The 21,154-nt window shown below is 37.3% G+C and overlaps 1 protein-coding gene across 1 annotated transcript in view; it reads right to left on the bottom strand.

Moving 5' to 3' along the window:
• Positions 1–11,218: 11,218 nt before the first annotated feature.
• The window catches only part of LOC138168313 (IQ domain-containing protein H-like), a 118,403-nt gene continuing 108,467 nt past the window's right edge, over positions 11,219–21,154 (bottom strand). The window contains exons 7-9 of the mRNA XM_069097385.1: positions 19,729–19,854; positions 11,964–12,055; positions 11,219–11,269 (exon numbers count right to left, since the gene is read on the bottom strand). Coding sequence (XP_068953486.1) covers positions 11,219–11,269; positions 11,964–12,055; positions 19,729–19,854 — 269 coding nt within the window. The remainder of the gene's footprint in view (positions 11,270–11,963; positions 12,056–19,728; positions 19,855–21,154) is intronic.

Raw genomic sequence — 21,154 nt, forward strand, 5'->3', positions numbered from 1 at the left:
GAGATAAGATCTGAACTTAGGTCTTGTGATTCTAGGCCTAGCACTCTATCCACTGAGCCACCCTAGCTGCATCTGATGGGCTTTACTTTCAATCGAACATGAAATTTTCTTTCCTATAGACAATTCTCAATTTGCCAAGGCATTGATTTCAGCTTTTCTGTGATACTTCTATTTCTAAGGGAAAATTATGTCACTAAGGACTATTTGGGCTATTTGGCAAGGTTAAGATTGATGGGTTGAATTTGTTGGACATATATGCAGGAATTCCAATAGGATAAAATGATGGGAAGTCTGGCTCAATTCCCCCCCCCCCCAAATGAGTTTGGTGGTGGCAAGATACCATTCCAAAGTAAATAAAAAAAGAAGAAAATTAAAATCCTAGAGGAAGTATTATGTATAGGCTCAGGGATTTTAGAGCTGTAAGGGTTGTTAGATAGAGGTCATCTAATCTAGTAACGACATTTTTTTTTTTAATTTTTGGAGGGCAATTGGGGTTAAGTAACTTGCCCAAGGATACACAGCTAGTTTTTTGTGTGTGTGTGTGTGTGTATGTGTGTGTGTGTGTGGGTGTTAAGTGTCTGAGGCCAGAACTGAACTTGGGTTCTCCTGACTCTGGGGCAGGCACTTTACTCACTGTGCCACCTAGCCGCCCCTCAATAACCACATTTTAAAGATGAGGAAATTGAAGTCAAGTAAAAGTGAAATGGCCTGTCTAAGATTATATCTCCATGAACTGGTAGACCTGGGATTTAAAGATCAGTCTCACCATAAATCCAACACTATACCATGTCATGTCACATACTTATAGCTAAAGTAAAGCTACCATCTTATTTGTTTGATTAAGGAGGGATTTGAATACAGTAGGCCAGTTTATTATATAGATCATTAAAAATACTTATAAGAACTCTTAAATTTCATGCTTATGTTTTCTTGGGCCAAGTTTTCAAAGGCATCATTGTATTATATGCTTAGAGCTGGGATGGATCACAGAGATCATATAATTCAACCCTCTCAAATTACAAATGAAGAAATAATGATAATATCTAACATTATAGAACATTTACTATGTGTCAGGCAATGTGCTAGGTGTTTTACAATTTTGTATTTCATTTGATCCCCACAAAACCCCGGGAAGTAGTGTTTTTTTTTTTACAGATGAAGAAACTGAGGCAAACAGATATTAAATGACTTGTTCAGGGTCACACAGCTAGTAAGGGTCTGAGATTAGACTTGAACTCAGGTCTTTCTGATTCCAGCCCTGGTGCTCCATCCACCATGCCACCTAGCTGCCTGATGGGCTGGGGTCCAGAAAAGTGACATGATTTGGCTAAGTTCCCTCTCTGTCATTCCAAGCACAAAGTATATTCAAATATGCCGTCTGAAAATATATAGTTTGGGTTTTAGTGTACTAGTTGAAATTTTGACCCTTTAGATCTAGGAATACATGTTCTATTTAACCCTGTGCTCTTCCAAAAATGATTTTCAATTAAGTTACACACAAACAAATGGACAAAAATAGCAGAAGGTGATCATAGCCCCAAATTGCTATAGCATATGGAGTGTCAGAAGGACCTATTACTCACAGAAAATACATAACTGGTGACTCACAGATGGATTCCATGCAGATCTTCTCTGGAAAGCTAATCACTATAGGAGTAACTTTAGGTAACTTCTCCAAAGCATGAATTCTTATATTGAAGTTGGTCACGGGAAAATCTTACACTAGCATTTCTGTACTAAAAGGATCAGAATCATGCTAATGATTTCTCATTACATTTGCTTGTTCTCATTCTTCCAACACAACAGCAGATATTCTTGAATAATTCTCAAGTAGTGATATCAAGAATCTTTTTTTGCTACAGGTTTGGAGTAAAAACACTCTTCTGCATGTGCATAGTTTAACTTTATCGCCTAGGCACATAATTAAAATTGGTTATCACATGCTATAACAAATGTGTACTCATACCATAATTTAAAGCAATGTCTCAATGAATAGTAAAAAATCTTCACCAATTAATTTCATTGTAAGTTTAAAATGTTTTACATCATAATAGCACATACTTTATCATTCTACATACATTATCTTATTTGAATGTTCCAATAATGAATTAGGGAGCCTAGTTGTTATTATCATAATTATATAGATTTAATGAATTGAAACTTCAAGATAGCCTTTAGTAAATGTCAGAGGCAAGACTTTAACCCAGGCCTTTCCTGACTTTTAATCAAAGATTCTTTCCATTATACCACACTATCTCATCCACACAAAGATTAGAATGACTGATTCACTTTTTTTTTAAAGCAATCTGGGTTAAGTAACTTGCTCAAGGTTACACGGACAGTTATTTCTGGGTGTGGTGCTAAGTATCTGTGCCCGGATTTGATCCCCAGGTCATCCTGACACTAGAGCCAGTGCTCTTACTCGCTGAGCTACCTGGCTGCCCCTGACTGATTCATTTTTGAAAAAGGTTATATGTGAAAAAGCAAAGGTGAGAGGGTAAAGCTTTCCACTGGAAATAATAAGAATAAATATAAGATTTTTAAAAAACCACTTTTATCTTTGCCTTTTTCACCCCTGTTGTCTGCCTTCCTTTAAGGTGCAATAAGCTTGATGAGAAAGAATGATGGGAAAATCTATCTAAAAGAAAAAATCACCCTCACATTTTTTTCCCCCATTCAATGGCCATTCCTCTATCTGAAGTGAGATTTGAACTCTGTTTAACCTTTTGAGAAAAGACAAGAAATGGACCCGGTTTAGTAAGATAGCACAGATCCATATTATTATGAGCTCTTAAAAATTATTCCTATTTACTGATCAGATATGACATAGAATCATAGAATGTTAGAGTTAGAAGTTTTGAAGATCCACTAACCCAACCCACGTCTTCATTTTACACATTAGGGAACTCAGGTCCAAGGAGGTTAAGCCTAAGGTTATATACATGATGTTTGAGTGAAAGCTTTCAACTCTCTTACCTAAATGATTACCATAAAAGAGGAAGGGGATTTACACAATGAAGATGTCTTATAGAGATAGAAAATGTTTAGCTGGTATGAGGCTTATCCTGAATTTCAGGTGAGCATCCAATCTCATTCCTTCTATACTAAAAGGCAACCTAGAGTAAGTATGATTCATATGACCATGACAATTAGCTAAGAATAGTAAATAGAGCTCTGGACTGGAAGTCAGGAAGATCTGAGTTCAAATCCTGCCTTAGGCACTTATGTGAACCTGGAAACTTAACCTCTGTTTGCCTCAGTTTCCAATCTGTAAAATGGGGATAATAACAGCACCTATCTCCTAGGATTGTTGTGAGACCATGTTTAACAAGCACTTTGCAAATTTTAATATGGTATATAAATGCTATTACTATTGATGGAAACGACTTCAAAGACCATCTGGTTCAACTCCACTTTATAGGAGAGAAAATTGAGATACAGGGAAATTGTGACTTGCCCATGGGCATGCAGGTACTGTCAGAGGAAGGATTTAAATCCAGATCCTCTGACTCCCCAGACAATACTCTTTCCATTGTACAATGATAGTAGAGAGAGCCCTGATCTTAGATTTAGGAGATCTAGTCTCAAATTCTGGCTCCAATACTGACTAGGCCCATGATCTTGGGTAGGTCTCTTAATCTCTGATCCTCAGTTATATTATCTGTAAAATGGGATGATTATGATATTTGCATTTATCTTAGTGGCCTATTGTAATCTGCAAGGTGCTACACAACTGTAAGCTAGTATTATAGTTTGGCTAAAGCTTGGGTGATGTAATTTTCTGAAATAAGAAGAGAAAACCTAAATGTGTGTACATTATGACAAAAACATATACTTTACCTAGAAAAGAAGTTTTGCCAACATTTTTAACCAAATGTTTTACCAAACATGAGGATTTTAACATTTCAGTAACATATGTGACACACTAGTTAAAATGTAAGCTCCTTGAAGGCAAGACCTATTTTGCTTTTGTCTTTGTATTTATAGCCTCTATCTCAGTGCTAGCACATAACAGAAACTTAGTGGATGCTGCTAATTGATTGGTTCTTGGGATAGTAAAAGGTTTTATTTTCTTTTTCTTAATAATGATGAGCATACCATGACAAAGCTGTCTACGCCCCCTATGTTGATAAACTGTGAAGAGTCAACCAAAACCAAATAATTCGAAATTATAATTGTGAATAATTAGAAGAGCAGGAATTCCATTTTTGGTGCAAAATGAACTCTCTTTAGATACTTCCGGAAAAATTAAAAGAAGTTCTACCTTAAGTGTTTCACAATACCTCCCTCCCCACCCCCCCCCGGGTTATTCTCCAACTCCCACTCATAGGTTGTTAGTAATTTGGGTCTCCGTACAGAGAGAATCACTGCTGCTACCCTTGGCTGCTAAGGGCAACCCTCTGGGTAGTTGCTCCTACCTCTGATGCTGAGCCCCCACCATTGGGCCTCATATTAATAAATATATATTATTAAAGACACTTATTCCAATGACAGTCTAAGATCACAGAAATATTAAACTAGAGCAAGAAAGGACCTCGGATGCCATCTAGTCTAAATCTCTCATTTTACAGATGAGGAAACTGAGGACCAGAGATGTTCAGTGATTATCCAAAGTCACACAGATAGTAAATATCAGAGGATCCCAACCCATGTCCCCTCACTCAAAAATTGGTACTCTTTTCACTGTATCATGGTAATAACGTAAATTACAAAAATATCTTCCTCTTTCCCACAGATACATGCAGAAGCCTTTCCTATTCACTCCCCCCACCCACAGAAACTTCCCTATGAGATAATCTTACAGTTTCACAGGATGCATCTTCTATGTATAATTTTTTGCATGTTGTTCCCACATTAGAATGTAAGCTCCCAGAGATGAGGGACTCTGTTTTTGCTTTTCTTTGTATACTCATCCCTTAGCATAATACCTAACATGTTGTTATTATTTAATTGTTTTACAGTTGTGTCCAACTCTTAGTGACCCCATTTGTAGTTTTCTTGGCAAAGATACTGGAGTGGTTTGCCATTTCCTTCTTAAGTTCATTTTACAGATGAGGAAACTGAGGCAAACAGGGTTAAGTGACTTGCCCAGGGTCACACAGCTGGTAAGTGCTGAGGCAGGATTTGAATTGAAGTTTTCCTGATCCCAGGTCCAATACTCTACCCATTATGCTACCTTGGTCCTGCAGGCCATGGCTATGAAGGAACCCAGAAGTAAATTTTTAAAAGGTTTGAAATGTCAGCCACAGAGTCTTTCTCTAAAGCTCATACATATTCCTTGTTGGGCCCTCCACCCAAGCCTGACTCAGTTCTTAGCGAAATAACCAACCTGGCTATCTGTTTTCCCAGCTGCCTTTAGTAGACAACTAAGATAGGAGGAAGCTAGGGGAAAGCACAAACAACACCAGGAGAAATGAAAGCTGATATGGACTACAGAGACAGAAAAACTAAAAAGCAAAAATCTGTATTACTGCCTAGTGTGATAAAGAAATTAAATTACAAGGAGCGGCCAGGTGGCACAGTGAGTAAGAGCGCCCCAGAATCAGGATGACTTGGGATCAAATCCGGGCTCTGATACTTAGTACCACACCCAGAAATAACTGGCCGTGTAACCTTGAGCAAGTTACTTAACCCCAATTGCTTAAAAAAAAATTAAATTACACTTGGTAACAGCTGAATAAGAGTGCAGTGAAGTGTGTAATATATGTGAGAAAGATTAACTGCAAAAGTATTTAAGAAGAAAAAACAAAGTTTTAGCACTTGAAGAAGGGAGCTTCAGTTATCAGCAGATTCATCTGTATGCAAGAGCACATTCTTCAATGAGGTCTGATAAATGAGGCATTACTGTACATAGGAAAGGGTCTCCTGTTTTGTCACTGCAATATAAGTCATAGCTCCTAACTGCCCAATGACAAATAAATTGAATGAAATAAGTGGCAGTGGACATGCTTCTAGGAGTTTGAATGGAAGGCAAATGTGAGATGGAAGCTAAGAAGTGTTCATGTAATCTTTGTTTGCATTGAGATGAAAGTCCAGGAACAGACTGGTGATAGTCTCGCTCTCCTCTGCTTTGCTTATACCCCATTTGGGGCATCATGTTCATTTGTGGCTACAACATTTTAGAAAGGGCATTGCTAAGCTGGACAAAGTCCAGAGGAAGGCAATTGGGATGGTGAAAGACTTCCAAATCATGCCACATATAAAGATTCATTGAAGGTACTGGTTGTGTTCAGCCTAAAGAAGACAAGATATAGAGGCACATGACAGCTGCCTTCATAAATGTTATGTGGAAGAAGTATTAAACTCGCTTTTCTTTTTTCCTAATTGGCTTAGAGTGAACCAAGTGCTATATTTTGGGCAAGTTAGTTCAACCCAAAATGTTTAGTTCTCTCTAGACTTTTGGGGTGGTATTTTCAGACAGAAAGTACCATTCTTGGGGTGGAGAACTCTAAGAAGATGCCCAACACCATGGGATGATGGGGACTCAAGCCTAAGCAGAATCATGGGGCAAGATAAGCCTAAGCAGCTGCTGTGAGATGAACAGCTTAAATAATATTGTTACCTTGCAGTCTTGGACTAGTATTCTTTGACATGTACTGCCTATTACCTTGCCTTGATGTATTATTTGTAAATTTATATAGACTCTGTCCCCTTGTGAATAATCAAAGAAAATGAGCTATTGTGGTCTGGAGGGTATGGTGGACAGGAGGAAAAAGGCAATGAGGGAGCAGATGCTAAACTATGGATCTAATTATCTTGGCAGAGGATGAATAAGGGGGCAGGAAATTAGGGATTTGGGTACCATAAATACATGAACCCCAGACTAGATCCTTTTATACTAATAAGCATGAATACCAAGTAGACTTTTTAGAGTAGGGTTATAGGTAACCCATGAAAGGTCCTTTTCCATCAGAGAAACCTTCAGGAATTTTTTACTTCAGCAACCCAGAACTGTGGTTTACATGGCACTTTTGTTAGGAGTAAATCAATTTACCTGATGTTTCTGGCCACACTTGCTGAAGTGTAAGTTTCACTTCTTTTTCCAGTCTTTCATCCACCCATCATGCATCCCTGGTAGAGCAATCCCAGATTCTTCTTTAAGAAGTCCCAGCTAAGACTTTTCATCTCTGGGAAGATCTCCCACACCTATATGCTTTCCCCTCTCCCTTCATCTGTCCTGCCAGATGCTTGTTTTTAGTCTTGAGTTATCAAATTCATTCCATAGATTAGGAAGAACATAGACCTGGGGATCAAATGATTTGGGGTCTAGTCCTACTTCTGCCAAAAAATAATTGGGTGCTCTTGGGCAAATTGCTTACTCCCTTTGGGTGGGCCTCAGTGTCTTCATCTATAAAATGAGGGAGTTGGATGAAAAGATTTCCATGGTCTCTTCCAGCTCTGAAATTTTATGACAATAATGTCAATGATTTTGATAGAAGAGGAACATATGATCTGGAAAGAATGAAGATATTTATACTTCAGTAGTTCACTAAATCTCCAATCTCATTGGATTATAGGAGGGGCGCTCCCTATACCTACGCCAGTGAAATTTGCCACCCATCCACTCTCATCCTGAGCAATTTTTTGTCTATGTCTTTCCATAAATCCTCCATATGGAATCTGCCTAATACCCTGAAGACCATCCTTGTTTCTTTTGATTTTTCATGGACACTCAGGCTGTACAGCTGGTATCCTTCATTTTTGCTTTAGATTTGGTCCATCCTTTCTGGCCATACATATCTTAGATGATATCCTTTATACCTGTTCTTGCAGGTGAGTCATCACCAGTCATGCTGCTGCCTACTCCTTCTCTCCACGAGTGAATAGTGACCTATTGTCCTTTGGGTCGTTTGTAGTTTTGATTTTCTTGAGACTTTGACATTCCATGATTCACAGACATACAGTATCACTAAGAAAATATTAGTGTTAATTAGATGGACTTCTGTGGCAACAAGGACCTTGGGATCATTGAAAGTACATTTGATTTCCCAAATGTTATCTGGCCTGACTTATTCCTCTTATTTAGTTCTGAGCCCGGCTCACTATCTGCACCATCTGTTTAAGATGTTCCTTTTAGTCTCAATAAACTCACTCAATGTGCTGCTTGCCTGCCCCGTATGAGCAAAACAGATTTTTTTTCCACTTTGACATAAGGATGTTTCTGTACTCTGTAGTAAGGATGCACAGTCCATTTCTTTTACTTGACTGTGACTAAGGAGGCCTTTTAGTGATCCAGAGCTAGATGAAATCAACAATATGCAGTCCAAATTTAAAAAAAAGGTATACCCAGAGAACATTTCTGGAGATAGGGAAAATCCTTCTTTTCTTTGGACTTTGCATAGAATAAGATATCCTCTGTGACCCTGGTGAACATTGTTAATGAGTAAATATTTCCTTGTTTGGATGGAAAAAATGAAATACTGATTAATGGTGATGATGGTGGTGGTCTTGGTAGCAGTGATGGGTGGTAGTGGGAGATGATCTATTCTTCTGAAAATACCCCTTTCCCCCTTCAGATAAAGAGATGAATTATAGAATCATAGGATCTTAGAAGGTCAGAATTGGAAAACAAAACTTTAGTAATCTTCTATTCTATCTAATAACGTGTGAATCAATTTTAAAATATCTCCAAATTATGGATTCTAATACTTGCAGTTATGGGGAACTTGGAACCTCATAAAGTAACTTATTCTATTTTTGTATAGCTCTGACTGATCTGGAATTCTTCCTTCTTTCTTATTGATTAAAAATCTGCCTCCCTGTTGTTTCTACCCATTGGTCTTTGGAGCCACATATAATAAATCCAATTTGAATTCCAGATGGTATCCCTTAAAATATTTATCTCCCTTAAGTCTTCTTTTTTAGAAGATAAACATCATTAGCTTACTCAAATGGTTTTAAATGGTGTAAACCCAAGTGTTCTTAACCTGGTATCTTAAAAAATTATTTGTAAAAATATTTTGACAATAGTATTTCAGTATGATCGGTTTCCTTTTTTAATACTATATGTTTTATTTTTATTCATTTAAGGACAGTTTTCTGAGAAGTGATCCATATATAGGTTTACCAGATTGCCAAAGGCAATCATGACACAAAACACTTTAAAAACCCCTAAATACAGGATCAGAGAGTCATAGATATAGAGCTTAACGGGCCATAGGCCATCTAGTTCAAACCCCTTATTTTACACAAAAGGACATGTTATTCATTCATCTCACCATTCTGGTTCCTTTCTCTGAAAGTGCTCCAGTTTGCCAAAGTACACAGGGAAATCTGACTTCATAAATGAACACAATCTGTGAGGCATGGTCTAACCAGAACAAAGTTCTACTAATGCAGTCTTCCTTATTCTGAAAACAATATCTTTATTAATCTAGTCTAAGATTAAATTAGTTTTTTTGAAGCCTGTTGATTCACAATCTTTTGTTGATTAAAACCCTTGTCATTTTTCACATGAGCTGCTATCTACCCATATTTCCTCCATCTTGCATTAGTATAGTTGTTGTTTTCCTGAAGAGGACTTTACATTTACCCATATTAAATGTTATCTTGTTAGATTCAGTCTCACATTCTAGCCTGTTTCTTGGAATCCTGATTCTATCATCTAAAGTGTAAAAAATTTCTTTGAGTTACACATAATTATGAGAGTTGATAATTATACAATCTATATCTTCTAAATCATTGAATAGAAGGAGACTGAAGATAGGACTCTATGCCATGACAATAAAGATTTTACAGGTTAACATCAAACAATTAACTAATACTTTGGGGCTTCAGCCAATCTACTTAATTATGCTACCATCCAGCCCACATTTCTTCATCTACTTCTCAAGGATATCACAAGAAAACTTTTGAATATCTTGTTGAATCCAAATAAACTATTTTTACAGCAATCACAGTGATCTACCATCCTTCTTACAATATGGTTCTAAACTGGGTGGTCTGGCATATCTTGTTTTTAGTGGCCTTTGCATTGATTCCCAGTAATCACCCTTCTCTTTCTCAGACTTCAAAAATCCTCCATTTAATAATATATTCGAGACTTTTCTAGGAATCAGCATTTAGCTCACCATTCTATAGTTTTCAGAACCCTCCTTTTTCTGCTTTTGCATAAACAGGACAACATTTGCACCTCTTCAGTCTTGCATCACCATCCTATTCTCTCTGATCACTCAAAAATCACCATCAGTGAGCTTCTACAACACCCCCCCCCCAATATCACAGGTTGGAATGTATCTAGGACAGGAGATCTGAACTTGTTTTGGACTAACTAGGTGCTAATTTACCATTTCCCTATCTTGGATACCAATTCCTCTCTTAGTAATAATTGACCTGTGCATAGTATTTTAAGGTTTTCAAAGTACTTTACATATGTATGACATGTGAATACCAGAACCACCCTATTTATACTACAGATATTATTTTCAGCATTTTACAGATGAGGAAACTGAGGCTCAGAGAGATAAAGTGATTTGCCAATGGCCACACAGCCAATAAATGTCAAAGGTGGAATTTGTTCCCTAGTGTTTCTGATTTCAAGCCCACTACTCTATCCATTACCCCACACTGCCTTTTACCATCTTAACCATTTTTATTTTTCACCTTTTTAAACCTGGAGATCATTCTTCTTGACAGAAGAGATGGAAGCAAAAACAAAAAAAAGGAGTTGTTTTAACTTGAAAAAGGTTCAACTTTCATCTTTGAATATAACATTCCCCTAGCCCAAACAACAGGTTTTTCTTGCTTTTCTTGTGATAGGAGATTGCTTGCTTAGCTTTGCAATTGCCTTTCAATATTATAATCACAAAAGATACCTAATTACATTCTAGTTCCTTGGAATGGGCTCATAATAACTGATCTTTCTCTTACTTAATTACTGTCAGAACAATAGGTCTTAGAAGAGGGGAAGTGTTACAATGAATCAAGAGAGTGGGTTGAAGAGGTGGTTTTCTATTATTAATAGTGTTGGACTTCTTGCATCTTTACTTGTATTATGATGACCCCAAGCCCTCAAGGAGTATTAAGGAGGGAGCTATAAAGGGAGGCAATGGGGTTCAGAAGAAAGGGTGTTGAACTTGGACCTGAGTTCAAATCTCAGTCTGCCTCTTAGTACCTGTGTGATCTTTGGGACTTCTCTTCCTGGGACCTTAGTTTCTCATTTGTAAAAGCAGGGGGTCGAACTAGATGGTCTCTAAATTCCCCTCCAGGTCTAAATCGATTATTCTGACTCATGGACCTCAAGATCACTTTCATTTTGAGATCTGTAAATCTAAGATTGCAGAAAAAAAAATGAAGTAATGAATAACACCAAACCTGATAAGATCACAAGTTCTGAGTGGGTTCGTTTTAAGGATCCAAGGTCTTTTGCAATCTCTTTCCTTCCTTGAGTTGGTCTCTCCCTTTACTCTCTCTTCCTGGTAAATGGCAGCACTTTGTTTTCATTCTTTCTCTTCTTGGCTTGGAGCTTGGAGGCCTATGTGGTCCTGTGTCAATGCAGGTCTAACTAAGTTCAAAAGAAGTTACCTAATCCCATTCTATTTGCAAGAATGCTTACTTTTTGTTTGTTTTTAGGGTCACTGTTAGGATTCATAGCCTCAAATTATATGTTATTTTGGATGGATTTCCATGTTTGTACTGAGCTAAGAAGGGTCCTGGAAAGTCCATATGCTTACAAGTCCATGTCAAATTTCTCTCCACTCTCCAGTAAAAAAAAAGTCTCTTTCTATTCAGTTGAATTCAGGCAGTCTCACACCCAATACCCAAATGATCCTACAAGTTACTGCTGGGAAGAGCAGGGTGGGTCAGATATAATGCCCATTTACTTCTCAGAATAGTGCTGTTGACATGTAGGTGCAGAGTTGTGAACAAAGCAGCACCCTTGACTCTTTTTCGTTATTCATCATGAAAATAGGGGTGGGGACAAGCCAATCTCCAACACCCATAGAAATCCTTCTCATTCTTACCTGGTCAGTTTGTATGTGCCACAGAGATTGCTCATGCTGCTGTTCCTGAGTGCTTTGATCTGTCAGCTTAAAAGCAGTCAGTGGCAGCAGAGCTACAAAGGTGAAAGTCATAAAAGAAGGAACATTGGGCATCCCTAAAAGAGCACAAATAGTAGTTATTATTTCATTTGAAATCACCTATTGTGAATCAAGATTCCTGAGATTCTAGAATAAAGGAGAAGCACTTAGGGGTAGGTGAGGGAAAGGGGAAGAAAGGGGAACACTGAATTTATTTGTAGCAATTATTTCCTTTTTTGAAAAAAAATGGACTTTGATTCTTGAATCTTAGGGATAAGGCCAGAGTCTCACATGACCAGGCTAAACTTTACAGAATCAACCCTATCTGCTTTCTGACTGAAGACTAGGAAGGTGATTCAGATGTTCTAGAAAGAAAAGGCAAAATATGTTTGAGATGAGCTATACATTTTCTTGATTATATATATCATGCATATATATGTGTATGTATATGTACACATTTGATCCTATCATCCCATGTGCATAGGGCCAGAGAACTTTTGTTGAGGTCTCCAGCTGTCAAACAGGCTTTCGTTACTTCTGCCCTGCAGCAAGAGCATATTTTAAAGGAGGTGACATCAGGCGACAGACTCCAAATTTTAACTAGTCACACAAATTACAGACCTTTATTTCAAACTGCCCTCTTGACCTCAGACATCTGTTTCTTCCCTACAATACAGAATGAGACACAGTCTAAATCAAAATGACTCTCATGGGCAATTCTGCAAAACAAATACAACACACAGAGTTTTCCAATGCTTCTCCTGCTGTGCCCGCCTGCTCTGTCTTTCTATGCAGGCAGGAGTTAATAGTCAGAAGCCTTTTATACAACAGGATATAAATGATCTCCTTGCTAAGGGTCCTGTTTGATCTGAAGTAAGACAGCAGAGGGTTGGACAACATGAACATACTTCAAACAGGAGGCAAGTGTCTTATTTCTAGAAGAATTTTATGAAAAGGTGTTTGGAAGAAGGGGGTTTCTATCAACCATCCCTGAAGGTGAGGACTGGCCCCCACTGTATCATTACAATATGTTCCAGTATGTTAGAACAGGCATAAGTACTAGGTCTGCTAGCTTTTTAAATTTCCACATCCTAAGTACAACTCAGAGAAGATTTAAAGACTACATTTAGGATAGAAAAGCCAATTCAAAGATGTGGTACCAATTTGAGGCCACAGGGAATAGCTTGAAATCCTACTGCTTCTAGCGGTAAACAAAAGCTATGTGAACTCAACAGCAGGGGAAATTAAGGCTAAGGCTAATTAGCAGCAAGAAAATAGCTCCTTGTCACCATTTTGTCAAGTTTGGGGGTGGGGAAGCGAATATTAGGCAACAAAACAACCCAAATGTAGTCACAATATTTGCATTACCTGTAGATTGGGTTACCATTACACACTAGGATTGCACTTGAATATGATGGGAGTAAAAACAGGTGCTTCTCATGCTCTTATTACGGTCTTTGTGCACATCTAGCCTATAGCCCTCTCACAGCCTGTTAAACAGCTGAGTTTGAAACAATAATGATACATAAGAAACATTGGCCTGAAGGCACGTCTGTCTTGGGATTTGGCCATTTACATTGATTTTTAACACACATTTTTCATGAAACACAAATATTTGCCATGGCAACTGCAGCATCACATGACACCCTGATACATACACAGACAGAAAATTTCTTAAGGGGAAATCACAACAAAGAAGCTGGAAAGAGTGAAAAATCTCCAAAAAAATTTTTGAGGAATTGGAAGATAAAGGTTTAAGGAAGACAGGGAGAAGAATCCAGTTTGTAAATTCAGTGGGACTAAGTAAGGTCTTCTGTGCTACTACCATGCAGGGGCTTTTAACTAGGACACAGCTGTAAAATGACAGAACAAGAAACCACAATCATGCCAGCTGTCCTCTTTCTATGTAAAAAAGTCTTAATTATCACAAGTGTATATTGATCCAGAAACATAAGGCCATATTACCAAAGTCTAGCACTTTAAAACAGATATAAATACTTGTTCAGCTCTAATAGGTTATAAACAATGAGATGTCTTTCCATCTTGCAACAGAGAATTTACCTTTCTCCTCTGTGGAACAAAACCAAAATTATTCTATGCACAATTTGATGTGCTTTAAATTCCCTTCCTATGTTCGTTTTAAAGACCAATGAAAATATGTCATTAGTTCCTTAGAGTATTTTCAAAACAAAATGCAAGCCAGCAGTTCAAAATCCATACGATGAAAATCCATGAAACTTAACAGTACAAGAACAAATTTATGCATGCAACGAAGAAATAAGTTGTAAAAACTATGATCTGAAACATTTTATCTTTATTTAGAGATAAAAATATAAATACCTCAGGTTTATATTTAACTCGATGGGTTGTTTTCGGTCTTGTTATTGGCTGTGTTTTCAAAATTGATGAGAAAGAGACCCTGGATAAAGATGGAGCTCTGTCGCTCGTTACTGCAGGAACCTTCACTGACACATCTCTGGGTTTGGAGAGGTTAACTGTATCTATTTCAACCACTGACAGAGGACCTTCAGATTTTCCTGTACCAAGGGAATAAAATATCTCCTGTCATTGACTTCAAATAGGATGCTATTAAGCTGTAGAAATTAATGGGGAATACATCAATTCTATTGGAATGCAAAGCTACCCACTTTTAAGAATATCCCATGTATGAAAAAGATCCGAGTTTTTAAAACTGGAATATTGGAGGGTAATTGTTACCTTTACAAAAAGTTTCACCATAGAATTCCTTTAACTCCCATTGGCAGCCCCCATAGATTATTTAAAATAAAATTCAATTCATATGTGTCTTTTCAAGAATGTAGCTATTGCATTAAGTGAAGTGCAATGATATACTTGTCATTCTTTGCTCTTTTTATTTCTCGGTTGTAGATAACGTTGCCTTAGTAGACCAAGGCTTCTATTTCTTTGTACTAGGTATGGACCAAAGTTCCATCACTATTATTGCCAATGATCATAGTGAAAGATGTAGAAAAGAATTCCTTGACTAATTGAAATTTCTGTTTTATCTCATCACCATTTCTTATTACATTTATTTATTACATTTTATTACATTTAGATATTCAACAAAGCCAATTGATATTGATGTGTTTGCATTATATACACTGCACAATTCATAGGGTCATTAGAAATACATAAGCTATTGTTTTTAATCACTTCTAGCAAAAGGTTTTTTTTTTGTTTTTAACAAAAGTTTTAATCAACAACCTCTCTGGCAGAGGCTTTTTGTCTTTCCTCTTATCTCAAGCAGTTAGCAGAGTGCCTGACACTTAGTAAATACTTAATAAATGCTTGTTGATTAACTTAACCTTTGCCACCACTCTCCTCAAATGCTATCTTTCTCTTAATTTCCTCAGCACTCATTCACTCTTTATGCCTCTACAAATCGGTTTTCATGCCCACTAACTTACCAAAGTTACACTACTGAAGGTGCACACATCATTAAATCCAAAGACTTTTTCTCAGTCCTCATCCTCCTTGACCTGTCAGCCACATTTAATACCGTAGGGCACCTTCTCAAAACTCTGCCTTTCCTTGGGCTCTAGACATCGTACTCACTTTCTGGTTTTCCTTCCATTTTTGTGAATGTTACTTCTTTGTTTTATTCTTTAACTCCTCCCCCAACACACTTCTCCCTAAATGTGGGTATACCCCAGGACTGGTGTTATCAATAGGTAACCACCTGCATAGGGTGATTTGTGGGAGTGTTGGGCATATTTCCCCAAATATCAATCCTGCTGCCTGTTGTTCTATCATCCAAGTTTCATTCTTTTCAATCTGAAAGGTTTTTCTCTTTAAGAGTTCCATATCCATATGAAAAGATCCCTGAGAGGGGCTGTAAGGGTTATGGGATTTAAAGATCTTCCATGCCCCGTTGGACTTGCTGATGTAGCAGGAAGGGGCGGAGCAAGAGGAAGCGGAAGCCAAGCTAGCGTTCCTGCGTTGGCTGGCGGTGGTGGTGACGGCGGCAGCAGCAGAGGCAGTGGCAGCGCGAAGCCCTTTTTGAGTTAGGACTGCTAAGGACTTTCTGCTAAGGACTCCTGCTGAGGACTGCCAGGGGCCGGAGCTGCTGGGAGCGCGCTTCCAGGACGCTGGGTGGTTGCTGTGTGTGGGGAGAGGAGGACCTTTGCCTGAGGTAGCCTGTTCTGTTTTAAAGGCTTGAAAATGTGGGTGCTTTCTACTTTATCTACCTGTGCCAATATCATAACTACTCTGATGGCTTTCACTTTCTGGTTTTGGGACTCAGTCTTTTGGTATCTTAATAAATTTTCTAGTTTATTTCCTCATATGGCAAACATGACGTATTTTGTAATGGATAATTATATCAGCATATTTGTAATCTCTATAGGCATTGTGAATATGGCATTGCTGATACAGGGGCCCTTTCCCCAACTAATTTAGCTTTATTAAGACTTTAGAAGAGATTAGAAGGAATAGAGCATGGATATAGGAAAGCTAGTCATTATTTGCCAGGAGAGAAGGAAAGAGTATTAAGAGGGGACAAATTTGAACTACTTTACAGCTTGGTCTAGGATTAGTCTTGGTCTACCCAAAGGCCTTGATCCTTTGTTCTCTCTTTCTACACTCTGCTCAGGGCTTCTAATAAACGACCTCTTCCAATTTCTCCTAATTCTGTTTCTAGCCTCAACTTTCTACTCTCACTTTCCTCCTTAAGCCTCTAGAATCCTGAGAATGCTGTGTCCCATTTCTGTTTATTCTCTCCTCCCCACCACGGCATGTTGCTTCCCACTCCATTCCCCCTTGGAATCAACTATTTAATTTTAGTCCCTTGTTTTCTTATTGAAGTTTGTTTGTTTTCTTTACAAATAAAACTGTAGTATTTGGTATGCTCAAGTTGTTTTTCAAGGGAAAGAGCAGTCACTTTCAGATCTCTACAGATACATCAAGAATATATGCTTAATGCTTCTTAAGAGAAGTTTTTAAAAGATATTTTGGTGCCCTTTTGTTGAAGATTCCATCCTTTTAAAACCAAAAATTCAGCTTACTTGTGGGATAAATTAAGATCACAAACAAAGCCACTTAACTCTGCTTGAGCTATTAACTGATTGTGTGAGGGAGTAAAAGATTACTTTAAATGGGGAATCACTACTTCACTGGTCTCCTACTTTGTTGTGCAGGCTTCATCATAAAATTCTGAACCATCACGTTCATCTTCTTTTAACAGATTCCAAGTTTTTGATGGTTTTGGTAGGTAGTTCTACATATGCAAAATATTTTTTTAGCTTATGGTACATTTTGGTTTTGGATTTTGTACAGTATGTTTAGATTTGGATGGAAACCATGCTATATTTGTTAAAGCAAACATAGCACTCCATTGAAGGGCTTTTTCTGTTCTCTCCAGATCCTGGGAACCAAAATTGACATGAAATAAGATCTATGTATCCACTCAGTTATTAGTTTAACTGCATAAATGAGAGAGGGTCAATACTAATGCCGACCACTTACATTGCAAGCAAAATCAAGTTCATAAATTGTAACTAGAATAGTGAAGTTTTATTTGTGAAATTTTAAAGTTAGCTCACTACATAGAAAACAAAACCAATTCAGATTGCTTTACTTGTGTGGAAGACTGAGAATTTAAGTAATGCACACCAGCATCTTCAAAGTACAAAATGAGTTTAGAAAAAATAATAATATTTTCCAAATTACTCTCCTAGCACACAACTGACAGAATAGTCAGCTACATATGGAGAGTTTCATTGAATAACTGAACATATGACTATGCCCCAGTCTGCCATGTTACAAAAGAGTTATTTGGGAATTCACACAAGCATGAAAAAACAAGCCAACTACAATAACTACTCACTACCTCCCCTCCTCATCTTCTCAGTGGTCCTGTCCTCCAACCAAATTATAATTTATTGCTATCTCATTTTGCATGATCAGTATCAAAATCAAAACATGTCACTCAATAATGATGGGTGATTGAGAAATTCCAATGACATTATAAAATTCAGTATCAAAAAATGTATCTAAACCAACAAGACATTTCTACCTGGCAGCATGAGTGCTGAACAGGGCAATAATTAATAAGTATGTGAAGGACTTTGCAAAGGCATGTAAATGTCAGCTATAATAACAATAATAATAAAACCTTATATTTGTGTAGAACTCTGCAACTTTGGAAGTACATTCATAGATAGTATCTCATTTGACCCTCACAACAATTCCATAGGATAGCTATTATTACTTTGCCTATGAAGAAACTGAGGCTCAGAGGGAGTGATTTTACCAAGGTTGTATGACTCCTAGTCCAAAGAGAGAGAAAAGGGATAGGATTTTTTAAGATTGGGGATATCTGAATGTATCTGTAGGTTTCCTGCAGTGTCCCTGCTACAAACACAAACAGATTCTAGGATCTTTCTTTTGAGATGTCCCATTGAAACCTCAATCTTATAAAGTTCACGTTTATTATTCTTTCCCCCAAACGTCTTCCTCCTTCTGACTTCGCTATTCACCCCATCATAGAATCACAAAATTTGAGAGTTGGAAGGAAACTTAGTGGCCATCTGGTCCAAAACATATGCCAAAGGAATCCCCACTATAATGTATCTGGTCAAGTGGTCATTCAGACAATGCTTGAAAATTTCTCCAAGGAGGGAGAATCTGCTACATTCCCAGGCAGCCCAGTCTACCATGGATGACTTAGCTATAATGGTTAGGAAGTTTTCCTGACATTTCACCTAAACTGGCTTCTTTACAACTTCTGCCCATCACATCTGGTCTGTCTTCTTGGCCAAACAAAACAAGTCTACTTACAAGTGATTGAAACCTTTGGGTTACCATTGATTCTTCACTCTACCTACTCCCTATATTCTGTCAGTTACCAAGTTCTGTTGATTATACCACTGAAATATATCTTATATTTTTGCTCTGCTCTTTACTTCCCTGGTGACCATTTTACAATAGATTCTCAAGACCACTTTAGAACAATAGGTCTTCATTACCAACTAATTACCACATTAGGACAAACTTCCTAACAACACTCTATTGTCTATCATACTCTTCACTTTCTAGTCTTATACTGCAAATAAACTAGAATACTTGTAATCTCCCACACATGCCCTATGTTTTCCTGCCTCTGTTTTTGCTTATGCTATTCCTTGTGCCTTGAACATATGCATTTGTTACTTCACTTTTTAATTCTTATATAGTCTATGAGGTCTGAATCAAAAGTAATCTACTTCAAGAAGCTTTTACTGATTCTCCCTCTTTACTCCCACTTACCTCAGTAATGACTTAATTCCCCTCATGTAGTATTTTACTTGTACCTCTGTTTATATCAATATTTAATTTTATGTTAATAAAAATGTTTTATTTTATTGTTATTTGTGCACATTTCATATTCTCCTCCTTCACTACAAGGACTAAGTTTCATCTAAGCTTTGTAGTCCTCAAAGGTGCTGTACAGAGCTGTGCCTAAAGTAAAAAATGAATTTTTCGATTCAATATTTATTGAATTAAATAGAGTTGAGGACATTGATGGAGATTCTTATTCAGTAAGCTATAGCCCAAAGTCATTACAATTGCCCTCTGATTTTCTCATATGTCCTGAAAAAAAAAACTCCTTGTTTAAACACTGAAGATGTTAGCTAAGTACAAGTATTCTGATTTTTCCTGCAAGATAATTTATTTACTCCCCTAATTGTACATAGATAATAATACTCACCTATGGTTTTTGTCTTAGATGGTTTAAAAGAATGAAAGAAAGCAGTTTTAGGTAAAATAGGTGGAGTTTCAAAAATAATCTTTGCTGCTGGTGGTATCAGTCCTCGTTGAATCATACTCAAAATACCTTTAAAATGTATGACAGAACATGAGTTGATTTCTAAATAACAACAACAATAATAATAATAGCTAATGCTTTAAAATTTACAAAACACACATCATCTCATTAATTTTTTCCATGAGTTCTAGAAATTCCAAAAGTCTTTCTATAGTTTCTAGACCCACGAATATATTTCTTTTTATAAAATTACATAGATCACTTTGAATCATTTGAATCCAAGAAAAAAATATCTACAGAAATCATTCAGGTTTGTACTGATTTTAACCAAAGAAAGTATAATTTTATTAGTAAGGGTAAAAGTGAAACTAAAAAATTAAAGGGTAATTTACAAGGCAAGAGAGTCCTAGTTTACTAGGTAAGGTTCCCTTGGAACCCATGAAGAGAAAAGTCTCTATTAAGAGAAGCTTGGAAGTTGATTTTAGGTCAGTGGGATCTAAGTCCTAGGTCTGGATGTTGGCATTGTTACACAGAGGTAATTGCAGGTTGTGTTCTAAAAATGTGTTGGTAAGGTGGTTGATAGGAACTTAGGACACGTTTTTAGCATAGTGGTTTGTCAGTAACCCAGACCACAAATGTCTCTTTAACAGGAATTACCAGAGTATATACATATACATACACACACACACACACACACACACACACACATGCACACACTGTTCTAGAACCTGTTGTATTTTATAATATTTCTATAGGGAAAAGCATTCAGAGATTCAACTTGATAGCTAGGAGCATGTCATATAATTTAAAAATAGAAGAGAACTTTGAACTCATTTTATACATGAGGAAACTAAGGCCCTAAGAGGCCAAGGTCACATGTGATTAAAATTCAGGTCTTCCCACTCCAAATCCAATGTTCTCTCCATTTCCGCCAGCTTTCTCTCTGGACATTCTGTCGCCTATCTGCACCTTTGCACATGCTGCTGTTCCTTCTTCCCCTCCATCCCTCGAACGTTGTTCTTCCTCCTCTCCACCTCTTGAAATGTCTAACTCCCTTCAAACCTCAGGTCAAATACCACCTTCCTCTGGAGGGTCTTTTTAGATTCCCATCACTACAAACTTATCTTTATATTTTGTACATACTTATATTTGTACACGGTGTCTCCCCTGATAGAATGTAAGGTCCTTTTTCATTTTTGTCCTTAGCAGAGTTCTTGGAACACAGTTGGTGCTTAAGAAATGTTTGTTGGTTGTAGACATAGATTTAAATTAACTGCACAGATGTGTTAACTGAATTGGAGTGAATAAGCTTGTCTAGGGGTATAGAAGAAAGACAAAAGCAGGGAGAACTACGTTCAGATTTTACCTT

This window comes from Petaurus breviceps, unplaced genomic scaffold (genome assembly GCF_028583685.1).
Source record: "Petaurus breviceps papuanus isolate PSGF00001 unplaced genomic scaffold, PetGlider_PUasm1.0 37, whole genome shotgun sequence".
NCBI lineage: Eukaryota > Metazoa > Chordata > Mammalia > Diprotodontia > Petauridae > Petaurus > Petaurus breviceps.